This window comes from Tachypleus tridentatus, chromosome 2, assembly GCF_004210375.1.
Source record: "Tachypleus tridentatus isolate NWPU-2018 chromosome 2, ASM421037v1, whole genome shotgun sequence".
NCBI classification, from domain to species: Eukaryota; Metazoa; Arthropoda; class Merostomata; order Xiphosura; family Limulidae; genus Tachypleus; species Tachypleus tridentatus.
The window spans coordinates 146,119,103-146,132,232 of NC_134826.1; the positions used below are offsets into that span (position 1 = coordinate 146,119,103).

Here is a 13,130-nt window from a genome sequence, read left to right on the forward strand (position 1 = left end):
TTGGGTCAGTCAGCTGGTCCACTTGGGCTGAGATCAACCAAGTATCAGTGTTGGATGTTCTCAACAGGTGTTGTGGACATTGTATCTGATGCTGGTGTTTGGGTACAGTGCTCATGAAACTCTGGCGTTGTTGCAGTGTCCTTGTTTCGCATTGTAGTGTGTCCCCTCGTAGGGCTCCATGGTGGGATAAGTGGGCACCGAAATATCCCTTTCTTTATTATGGATCCTCCAAATAAAACCTTAAATAAAATAATGAAAAACAGTCCATAGCTAAACAACCACGTCTTGAAGATTCTGAGCAGCAATCTTCAACATCTGTAACACCTGTTGTACCCCATTTTCTAATACTACATTCTCTTTAAGACAAACATTTAGGGCAAATGTCTCCCTGTTTCATTCAGAAGGGACTAGAGGGACTTGCTGGCTCTCCATAATCAGTAAAGAAGTTTGATCTGGTGATATATTGTTTGAAACATCCACATCTCAACACAGTGAACTCCTCTTGCATTCAAAGGCAATTGGGGATATAACTATTGAGGTTACACCTCATGCTACTTTGAATTCATCACAAGGAGGTCTCATTGAGAGGAGTTTCAAGAACATCCCCGAGTCAGAGGTTCTCGCTGGTTTCTCCACTTGAGGAGTTTCTACAGTGAGACGTATCTCCACTCATAAAGATGGAATTACGATGTTTGCCAACATCCTTGTTCTAACATTTACATCACTGCGTCCACCTGTCACCATCAAGACAGGTTATCTTAATTGCAGAGTACGGCCATACATTTCAAACTCTCTCCGATGTTTCCATTGTCAGCGACTTGGTCACTCAAGGACGTCATGTCAGGATTTCTTGATATGTGTCCATTGTGGTGGCAAGGACCACGATGCCTATGAGTTGAAACAGATCCTCATTGCATTAACTGGAATTTCTCTTACCCATCCTACATTCATTCTTGCTGTAAATGGTTGGAAGAAAAGAAAGTGCAGGGTTTGAAAACGATTCATAACATTACTTATCTTGAGGCTCAAAAGTTGCTGTTCACCAATTCATCTTGGACATATGCTGCTGCACTTCATTCCACAACTACAGTGGGAGTGCAGACAGATCTCTCTCTGCCTCCAAAATAATCGTTCTCAAACCAAATGAAAAGTCTTTTGACATCCATGGTTAAAAAAAATTGATGAATCAACTTCAACACCCATTTCTGTCCCGAACGTACATTCCAGCAAATCCCAAGATCGACTTCCTGTGGTTCCAAGTACAGGCATTTCCTCAATCACTGGAATCCTCTTCCAACAGCAAAGACCTGCCCAATTGACTCAGGGCAGGATCCATCCAGGTCTATAAACCTCCCTTGAATAAAGACAGTAAAAAAAAAAAAAAAAAAAAAGATATGGTTATAAACAGAAAGGCTTTTCACCCAATTTGCCTACACATAAATAAAAATGGCCAACTTGATACAATGGAACTATTGAGGTTCATATTCTAATCTGAATGACATCAAAACACTGATTGCTTTTATATGATCCTGTATGTCTTTCCTTTCAGGAAGCTTTTCTGAAATTTGGCAATACAGTCACCTTTTGGCAGTTTTCTTTGCACAGAAATGTCAGGTTGTGTGATGGATGAATGCATGAAGGGGTGACACTGTTGATTGTCCAGCATGTGCTCACCCTGTCTTTGCCACTTGACACACCCTTGGAGTTTATAACCATCCATGTTTCCTTGGGTCGTACCATCACTGTTCATTCTTTCTACCTGTTGCCTGGAGAGACCTATAATCAATCAGACCTTGATGCTCTCATTGAACAGTTGACGACTCCCTTTTTAATCCTGGGAGACTCTAATGGACATCATCCCCTCTGGGGAAATGCTGATATTGATAATAGGGCTCCCTCCGTAGAACATATGCTCTCTGATCACAACCTTTCTCTTTTCAATGCTGGTTCTTTGACTTATTTTCATGTACCTAATCAGTCCTTTACTGTTATTCATCTTTCAGTTTGCTCCCCTTCACTATTCTCCCATTTTTTTCATGAAGGGTTAATGAGGGTTCCATGAGGCAGTGATCATTTTCCTATAATTTTGAGAGAGACTGGCTGTGGTCGATGCCACCCACCCCTCATGCCTTGGTGAAAGCTGGATCAACAAACTGGCCCTCTTTCACTGCACTCACAGAACTTGATCCTGTCATTGTCTCTGAGCCACCAATAGATGACTGTGAGGCAGCACTGACTGACTTATTATACTGGCAGCTGCTTAGTGCATACCTAAAACCTCAACATGTTTTCTATGATATCCTCGTCCATAGTGGAATCCTGCCTGCCACATGGCATGGAAGGCTCAAAAATGGGCCTGGAATTCTCTTCGTAGGTATCCCACACTTTTGTATTGCATTGCTTTCAAGTGTGCCCATGCACATGCTCATTGGGTAAGATGTCAAAGGACTCTTGGATTAAATTCACTACCAGCATATATTCTACCACCAGTTACAAAGTCGTATGGGACAAGATTCAAAGGTTAGTGGGCAATATAATTCTGTCCCCCTCTCAATCTTACTTTCTGATGGCCAGAAAGTAGCTTATACCAATACTTTAAGTGAAAGCTTTTGCCAGGTATCTCGAGCTTCTGCTTCTTCCTCCACCTTCTTAGCCATCAAGACTGTGGCAGAGCAATCACCTCTTTCCTTTCAAACTGATTGTCTCTATGACTATAATCATCCCTTTACACTAGTGGAATTCAAACTGGCCCTTCATCAGTCTGGCAGTACATCTGTTGGACCTGATGATGTACACTATGAAACCCTGCACCATCTTTCTTCTGATTGTTTTTAACTGGATCTGGCAGGAGAATGTTTATACTGATGCCTGGTGCCAGGCTGTTGTCTTACTTTTCTCTAAACCTGGGAAGGATCCCAAGATTCCTTCAAACTATCATCCAATTGATTTGAAGAGCTGTCTCTGTGAGACCTTAGAGAAGATGGTTAATGCTCGTCTTGTTTGGTTCCTCGAATCAGTCCACCTCCTCTCGCCCACCCAATGTGAGTTTCAATAAACAGCTCTCCACCATGGACCACCTAATTCAAAACGTCAATCAGAGAAGCCTTTCTCAAACAACAACATCTTGTATCAATATGCTTTGACATTGAGACGGCTTGTGATACAATATGGAGGTATGGCATTTTGCAAGACCTCCTTATATATAGGTTATGTGCCATTTGCCCATTTTTATTAAAATTTTTTAATGGACAGGCAAATCCAAGTTCATGTGGGTTCGACAGTTTACCGTTCTTTTCTACAGGAAGTTGGAGACCTACAGGGCTGTGTTTTGAGTGTCACACTTTTCATTATAAAGATTAATGCCATCACTAAATAACTCTCTCTTACTGTTGCAAACGGGCTCTATGTCAACGACTTTCACATCTCATGTCAGTCGTCGAACATCAGATGTATTGAATGACAGTTACAGACTGCCCTCAATCGTTTACTGAAGTGGACCACAGCAAATGGCTTTCACTTCTCTCTCTCTCTAAAGCTGTTTGTATGCACTTTTGCTGCCAATGGGGTATTCATCCTGATCCTGAACTATGTACTGGTGAAGTTGTGCTGCTTGTGGTCTCTGAGACAAAGTTGTTGGGGCTCTTCTTTGACCATAAGCTGATCTTTATACCACTCATCAAGAAGCTATGAGTAAAGTGTACAAGAGCACTGAACATCCTCTGTGTCCTCTCTTCCACCACTTGGGGAGTGGATCAATGTTCTATGCCAAAGATATATCATGCTCTTTACACAAGTGGAATTCAAACTGGCCCTTCATCAGTCTGGCAGTACATCTGTTGGACCTGGTTTCAATCGAAACCTGACTATGAATCACTAGTCTATGGTTCTGCCAGGACCTTGGCCTTAAAGATGCTGGACCCCATTCATTATCAAGGATTTCAGCTTTGCACTGGGGCTTTCTGCACTTCCCCAGTTCAGAGCTTATACGTAGTCTTGTGAACCTCCTTTGCTCCTCTGCCATTTGCAACTGTCTTTACTATATGCTTCAAAACTTCATTCCTTACCAGAGCATCCCACCTGGGGTTGTGTTCTCCTTCCTTGGTGGACCATACTTTTTTAGAACTGACGATCTGCCATTGCTCCTTTGGCCTTCGTATCCAGGTGCAATTGAATGAATGGGTTGGTCCTTGAATAATATTGCTGTAGCCACTAGTCAGCCCATCCCACCATGGCCTCTTACAGTCCCCAAATGTAACTTATCTTTAAGTCATCTGAGAAAATCAGACACTCCCAGTTTGAAATACTGTCTGTTATTTATTGAACATCTTTTGAACCATCCTTCCACTCCTGTTTATGCAGATGGCTCAAAATCAGGTGACTGTGGGCTCTACCATGATTTGTTGTGGCTCAGTGTTTGCACGCATCCCCTCTACAGCTTCTGTGTTCACTGCTGAACTGTATGCCATTTCTATTTCCCTGGATCACATAGAAGCTAAGCAGTACTCAAACTGCACTATTTATACTGACTTGCTTAGTTCTCTACTGGCCCTGGAATTGCTTCACATTAGTACACACCTGTTCTTGCCAATATTCAAAACAAGCTGGCCCATTTCTCTTTAACATTTACTTATGTCCAGTTTTTCTGGATACCGGGCCACGTTGATATTCATGGGGACGAGCTTGCCGACACCACAGCTCTTTCTATCTGCTCTGGCACTGTCACTGCTGTGCCTGTTTCATATATGGACTGTGGTTCTGTATTCAAGGCTTGGCTCTGTGCCAGTTGACAGTCGACTTGGAGTGAGCAATGTGAAAACAAGCTTTTCGAAATAAAACTGTACATTGTACTTTGGCCATCTAGCTTCTGTATAGTTCAGAAGGAGGAAGTCGTTCTAACTAGACTGCACATTGGTCACAGTTTTTTAACTCATCATTTTCTTTTATCTGGAACTGATGCACCAGTGTGTAGTTTGTGTAACACTCAAATCACTGTAAGCCACATTTTACTGTCTTGCTGTCATTATGACTCTCAACGACAGCACCATTTTAAACATATTTATCCTAAGGTTTATTCATACTGTTAGACAATGTTATTGGTGATGGTGACACTGTTCACCTTGGAAATGTTATTAGTTTTTCAAAGGTCATTAATCTTTTTAATGCTATTTAAGTTTTTAAATTAAAACATTAGACATTTTTTTAATGTGATTCCCTTCTAAGAATCAAAGTACATCTACTTTGATTTCAAATTAGAAAATGGCCATAACATCAAATAACTCAAAATGAGGACTGGAAAGGCCAACTTCACATATCTAATGCTGATGTTTGAACTACCCGTTAGTTATCCTGACGAGTTATAATAATTAAAATATTGTTACAAGTCTTTTAAACCATTTATTACTTGACTTTCTGAAAATAGCCATAACATCAAATAACTCAGAACCAGGACTAGAAAGGCCAACTTCACGTGTCTAATGCTGATGTTTGAACTACCCGTTAGTTATCCTGACGAGTTATAATAATTAAAATATTGTTACAAGTCTTTTAAACCATTTATTACTTGACTTTCTGAAAATAGCCATAACATCAAATGACTCAGAACCAGGACTGGAAAGGCCAACTTCAGGTGACTGACGGTTGTTTTTGTACTTACCTGTTAGTCTTCCTGGTGAGTTATGATAATTACAGTTATGCTACAAAAAGTCCTTTACAACTTGTATCACTCTAGTTTTTTCTTACTGCTGTAGACTAGATGTAAACATTGGTTTTTATGCTATTTATGTTGTTTTTTAAACTTTGTTTTGTTTTACCTTAATTTTCTTTTATGAATTTTACTAAATTTACTCCCATTTTAACTTTTCACCAGATGTTTGGCACAGATAGCCTAGTTGCTTTGTGCCATAAAACACCAAATCAACCAACCAGTCGCTCGTTGGAATGTTTTGTCATCTACACTACTTGCTTAACTTAATTAAACTTACCTATAATAAAAGAAAACTTCTGTACCTTTAAAACATTTTTAAAAATGAAAAGATTTGATGAACCTGTAAAAAAAAATCATATATCTATAGTTTGTTTTTAAGTCTTCTGAATTTTATGTTAGGCCCCTTTGTTTGCCATTGCGGGAGCTCCAGTTGGTTTTTTTACTTCAATTACTACTCAGAACATTTTATTTATCTTTCATTTATATTTTGCTCTATCTAAGCATATTTAAAAGCTGTCTAAAGTCATTTTTAAACCTGAACTTTGTTAGTATTTGTTCAGACCACATGGAATGACATTAATAATATAGCAACAAAGGGCATTAGTAACAAAACAAGGTGAGAATAATTATGGTCATTACAGATGATAGCTTCTCAGCAAATAAACCTTGAGATTGACAGAATAATTTTAAAAATATATTAATAAATGTGTTGTTTAGAAGCAAGACTCCTTGGAACTGTGAATAAGTTAAACTTGGAATGTTCTCTCATATTTCTTTGTGAATGACTCTAAACAAATATTACGTAATGACAATCTCAATTTAAGATATTTTGTATTAAAAAATATTGAAAGTTTGGCACATGGGTCAAAATTCAACATAGAAGAGCACATCAGTCATGTGATTGAATGAAGAGGTTTTCTTTTCACAATTAGTGTAAGGTATTAATTATACTAAGGGTAATTAATTAAAAATCAAGAATCTTGGTTGCCATATGAACTTTAGTTTATAATCATATCAATCAATTACTATCTTTTCTAGGGAAACAAAGAAAATACCAGTTTTTGTTAAACCTACAAGCAGAACTTGAAGAATCTCATAAATTCAATAGATTTCAAAAACTAAAAGTTGTTTTAAGTCACTTGTGAATTCTTCAAAGTTTTCTTTTCAGACAGTGAATTTATAAAATGATTTTTTTCATGCAACTTGATCTATTCTCTATTGTTTACCATAACTTTTACCGTCTTTCATTTCAGAATAAGTTTAAACTGGTAGAACTAGTAGTGAAATCTTGGAGTGTTGTATTGGGAAATTCCCAGAGTTTAATAGGAGTGACTTGTTACTGTCAACTGGTGTGTTTTGTTTCTAGGAATCCTGCCCGAGACTTGAAGAACTTGATATTTCAAATCTTAAGGTGCTGGGAGGAAGTTTGGTTCTGTTTCTAGAGAAACTTCAACATGGTTGTCCTAATCTCAGAATTTTACGTGTTACAAATTCTCCGCTATCTCTGTCTTCTGTCTCTCTTGCTAAACAGGTAAGAACCTGTTGGATTGATTATAATTTTTGCATTTTGTGATGGTAAACAGGTGAGAACCAGTTGGATTGACTATAATTTATGCATTTTGTGATGGTAAACAGGTGAGAACCAGTTGGATTGACTATAATTTATGCATTTTGTGATGGTAAACAGGTGAGAACCAGTTGGATTGACTATAATTTATGCATTTTGTGATGGTAAACAGGTAAGAACCTGTTGGATTGACTATAATTTATGCATTTTGTGATGGTAAATGGATGAGAACCAGTTGGATTGACTATAATTTATGCATTTTGTGATGGTAAACAGGTGAGAACCAGTTGGATTGACTATAATTTATGCATTTTGTGATGGTAAACAGGTGAGAACCAGTTGAATTGACTATAATTTATGCATTTTGTGATGGTAAACAGGTAAGAACCTGTTGGATTGACTATAATTTATGCATTTTGTGATGGTAAACAGGTGAGAACCAGTTGGATTGACTATAATTTATGCATTTTGTGATGGTAAACGGATGAGAACCAGTTGAATTGACTATAATTTATGCATTTTGTGATGGTAAACAGGTGAGAACCAGTTGGATTGACTATAATTTATGCATTTTGTGATGGTAAACAGGTGAGAACCAGTTGGATTGACTATAATTTATGCATTTTCTGATGGTAAACAGGTGAGAACCAGTTGGATTGACTATAATTTATGCATTTTGTAAAAGAAATATATGAATTTACACAAATTACAAACCATTTTTAATTTGATATTTTTTAACTGTTGTACATTTCAAGTTCTGATGTTGCAGTATATGTTACTCAGAGCTCTGGGTTTTAAATTACTCAAGATGTAAACATATAGTTATGTTTAAATTAGAGCTTTGTTTTAAATTACTCAAGATGTAAACATATAGTTATGTCTAAATTAGAGCTTTGTTTTAAGTTACTCAACATGTAAACATGTAGTTATGTTTAAATTAGAGCTTTGTTTTAAGTAACTCAAGATGTAAACATGTAATTACATTTAAATTAGAGCTTTGTTTTAAGTTACTCAAGATGTAAACATGTAGTTACGTTTAAATTAGAGCTTTGTTTTAAGTTACTCAAGATGTAAACATATAGTTATGTTTAAATTAGAGCTTTGTTTTAAGTTACTCAACATGTAAACATGTAGTTACGTTTAAATTAGAGCTTTGTTTTAAGTTACTCAAGATGTAAACATGTAGTTACGTTTAAATTAGAGCTTTGTTTTAAGTTACTCAAGATGTAAACATATAGTTATGTTTAAATTAGAGCTTTGTTTTAAGTTACTCAAGATGTAAACATGTAATTACATTTAAATTAGAGCTTTGTTTTAAGTTACTCAAGATGTAAACGTGTAATTACATTTAAATTAGATCTTTATTTTAAGTTCCCTTCACTTTGGACAACTTTTGAAACATAAAATTCAGATTTGTAAATTCATTCTCTCAACAAACTTGCACACATTTAGAGCATAAATTCTTAAACACATAAAGTTCACACTTACAAACTAATTCTTTCAAGAAAGCTGCACACTTCTAACACATCTTCTGAAGCCCATAAGCTCTATATTTAAGACATCTAGACTGTCAACAAGCTACACATTACTACAGTAATAACTACCTGGCACGTGTATTTCTTACTTACAAAGAGTAGTTTAATAAAGTGACTAATCGGACATTCTATTACAGTTAAAAGTCTGCGAACATGCACTCTGTAGATTTTTCAATTCAAAAGGTATGTTTAATAGAAAGTGGTCTTGATATGTTTTTGTTATAATTATTACTTTGGCCATGATTTAATACAACTTTCTATGATCTAACTCTGAGGTAACGTAGAATATTTTATTTTTCTTATCCAGGCACAATCACCTGGATTTCAGGAACTGGAGGAACTCAGTATTGCTTTGGATAGTGACTATCAATCTGGTCTAAATGACATAGGTCTTGAAAGGTACACCTCATATCACAAATTGTAGGAAACTTGTGATATAATGTTCTGTATCAGAAGAAACAGGGATATTAAAATGATATTACAAGATGGATATTATATTAATGCTACTTGATCAATGATAACTGTGTATCAGTTTGTTTTGGTTTTTGTTTAAATTAAAGTGTTAACATGTTTTACATTTGTCTTTTGTTTAAAAGTAGGTATTGGTGAATAACGTGGCAGTTAAAACGCTCGTCTGGTGTGATGCACAGGACTGTTAATTATCATTCCTTTCTTTGTATCTAGAATCACAAAGAAGTCCCACAAATTGAAGCTACTGGATGTGAGAGGTTGTCGTAACATATCTGTATCAGGATTGATTCGTGTACCTGCATGGAACATTCAATATCTTTATCTTGCTCAGAGTGCTGCAGCACGAATGTCTAACCTGGAACTAGTCCTGCAGAAGGTAAAACTAAAGTCCATTTGTTTTGTTATTTAAGAGAAATTAATGTCTAACCTGGAACTAGTCCTGCAGAAGGTAAAACTAAAGTCCATTTGCTTTGTAGTTTTGTTATTTAAGAAAAATCAGTGTATAATCTGGAACTAGTCCTGCAGAAGGTAAAACTAAAGCCCATTTGCTTTGTAGTTTTGTTATTTAAGACAAATCAGTGTCTAATCTGGAACTAGTCCTGCAGAAGGTAAAATTAAAGCCCATTTGCTTTGTAGTTTTGTTATTTAAGAAAAATCAGTGTCTAATCTGGAACTAGTCCTGCAGAATGTCAAATAAGATTTTCTGTGCTGTAGTTTCATTGATCAAAGAAACATAATTTCTACACCTGGAACTAGTTCTTGGAGTAATGGTAGAATCCACAAGTTTTGTATTTTTTGTTGTTGAAAGAAACCTATGTTACAATAAATTCAAGGGTGATTAGCTTTGTGTTTACATAGTCGTTAACTCACCTCATGTTATAGTAATAATTTTCTTTTTATTACTTGTACATCTGTATAATTATTCTGTAATTTATATATTCTATTTCACATCTTGAACTTGTTAATAATTATTAGTGTTTTTTTTTATGGCACCTTCCAGTAACTTGACTATAATTAAACAATAATATATTATGGTAATTTGGTAATTTTATACTATGAAGTTATATTGTCCAAGTTATTTAATGGGCATTTATTGATCATGGGATACTGATGGGAGGGAAGATCAGATTGTTTGGTGACAGAGCACGAAGCAAAGACCTAAGTATTACATTTTTTGTAAATAAATTGTACTGTATTCTCTCTGTAATACTGCTTTCAAAATTAACATTAGTTAAAAGTTTTTCATATTGGCTTTTGTTTTTTATTGTAAGAATTATCTTTCATTAGTCACTTAGTACGTGGATTTAGGACAAACCAAAATCTCTTAAACTGTCTAAACCCTGGAGGATATTACTGTGATCACAGCCAAAATATATCGATAACAGTTATACAACTGATGAAACGACGCATTTGACTGGACTCATTTTAAGTCCAGATCTGTCTTGGTAGCTAATTTAGTGATTCCCTTAAAAGTTCATTAAAATATTAAAACTGCATTACTGAAAACAGTTGTTAATGCTTAATTTGACTTTCTGCTATTTTATTGGAGTTAATATTCCAAAACAGTTTGTGGTTCCAATATGATTAGTTATTCTAGATTTGACTGCCCTCTAGTGAATACAGTCAGCAAAACCATTGACAAGTAAAACTTTTATAACAAGAGTGCTATTAATTTTCAATTACTAACCTTTTATATAAAGATTGAGGAATTTTTTAGTTTTCTTCTAACCTGATTAAAGTACATGTCTTCTTTTGTTCCAACCTATTTAAAGTGCATGTCTTCTTTTGTTCCAATGTGGTTAAAGTACATGTCTTCTTTTGTTCCAATGTGGTTAAAGTACATGTCTTCTTTTGTTCCAATGTGGTTAAAGTGCATGTCTTCTTTTGTTCCAACCTATTTAAAGTGCATGTCTTCTTTTGTTCCAACCTATTTAAAGTGCATGTCTTCTTTTGTTCCAACCTATTTAAAGTACATGTCTTCTTTTGTTCCAACCTGATTTAATGACAAGGTCTAGCCAAACTCAGTATTCACACAAAAATAAACATAATCTATAAATACAATAATAATATTCTAAAGATCTGTCATTTTAAGTGTTGCAGAGTTTATCTAACATTATGAATAATTTTTGTAAGCATTTCAATACATTTGAATAATTACAAATTAAACCTAACTCATGCTCATCCAATCTTTTGATTAATTACTATTGATTGTTACGATTTACTAAAGTTACTTGACTTTTATAGAATGTAAATTTCATAGTTTTATCTACGTAGCAAAATTGAGATAAATAATTCAGCAATATGTCAAGTAGTTTCACCCAGACAAAATAAATAAATTCTTAACTTTTTAACTTATTAAAGTTGTGATTTTTTTGGGTAAAACACATTAATAATTTCTTTTACTTTTTGATAAAACATTTATCCAAATGGATTTCAATACAGTTTAGTGTGCATTCCTTTTATGTGTACAAGTTTTTTTGCTACAAATGTGATGACGGTGGGCTTTTGTAGGCTCTAATACATAAAATAACTTCAACTTTGTTTGTAATCTGTTTGAAAACATTTATTAAATATGTGAAGATTAACTTGGTAGTTATAAAATAACAGCCAATATGTTTATTGACATAAATTAATCAAAACGATATCTTGTTCAGGTTTACTTGTATATATTTAATTTAATATTACAGTGGAGCCATAGTTTGGAAATTGTTGACCTGTCATGGGCTAATAATGATGAAGCAATAAATCGGAGCATAGAGGCTTTAATTACAGCTGAGAGTGGTTGTCCGATTCGAACGCTGGACCTCAGTGGTAGTGCTGTTTCCTACTCTGCCATCAAGTAAGGTTTCAAATTTATTCAGGATTTCGATATATGAAAGCAACAAGCACCTTTTAATTACATATTTTATTTTTTAACTTGTAATGTTAAAGGACAAGGAGGTCTGTTTTGGCTATCCCATCCTTTAAACTAAAACTGTTAAAAAATACTTTAAAAAAACCGTAAAATCAGTCCTAACCATTCTTGTAGTTATCAAACTCAATTTACTACCTCCACAGCATCCTGAGGTAAACCATTTCCAAAGGTCAATCACCCTTTTAGAAAAATAAAACTGCTTAAGCCAAAGATGACCCCTACCCTGCCAAACCTGATATTTCTGTCCTCTAGTCCTACTATTGTCCCAGTTAAAAATGATAAAATATGATGTACCAACACAATCAACTCCCTCAATCAGATCTCCTCCAACTCATCTTTTTTTTTTCAAGATAAAACAATTTCATAATCTTCATCCACTCCCCCATCCCAGATGCTTCATCTGAACCATTTCCAAAAGTTCAATCCCCAATACTGAACACAATACTCCAAATGTGGCCTAACCAGTGACTTATACAATGAAATTATGACCTTTTTAGACTTATATTCGATATTTCTGTAGATGTAACTTAAAATCGTATTTGCTCTACCACTGGCAACAACACATCGCTTGAATGGCTTTAGAGACTAGTTGGCCATTACACCAAGATCCATTTCTTTCATGGCATTGTTAAGGTAATTCCCATCAAAATTATACTTATAACTCAAAGTATGATAACACACATACATTATCTTACATTTATCGTAGTTAAAGCCTATCTGCCCAACTCACTAAATGATCTAAATCATTTTTTTGTAAATCAGCAACGTCCCATTTCACCATAATACTAAATCATAAAAGTTGAAACCAATCAACCAGTAAGTATTTTGAGGATATATTGATGTTTTTTATGACGATAATAATTAGTTAAATATTATAGCAACACTCTTTGACAGATGTGTTTTGTTATGTACTCTATAATATATAATTATTTATTTTGT

General features: G+C 35.1%; 1 protein-coding gene across 9 annotated transcripts in view; it reads left to right on the forward strand.

Moving 5' to 3' along the window:
- LOC143245310 (F-box/LRR-repeat protein 6-like) overlaps window positions 1–13,130 on the forward strand; it is a 33,987-nt gene that overhangs the window by 16,353 nt on the left and 4,504 nt on the right. For all 9 annotated transcript variants that reach the window (XR_013025564.1, XR_013025565.1, XR_013025566.1 and 6 more), the window contains exons 7-10: window positions 7,071–7,235; window positions 9,114–9,205; window positions 9,491–9,653; window positions 11,965–12,116. Coding sequence is in view for 5 of the 9 variants with exons in the window: in XM_076491503.1 (XP_076347618.1) it covers window positions 7,071–7,235; window positions 9,114–9,205; window positions 9,491–9,653; window positions 11,965–12,116 (572 nt within the window). In the remaining 4 variants the exon portion in view is untranslated. The remainder of the gene's footprint in view (window positions 1–7,070; window positions 7,236–9,113; window positions 9,206–9,490; window positions 9,654–11,964; window positions 12,117–13,130) is intronic.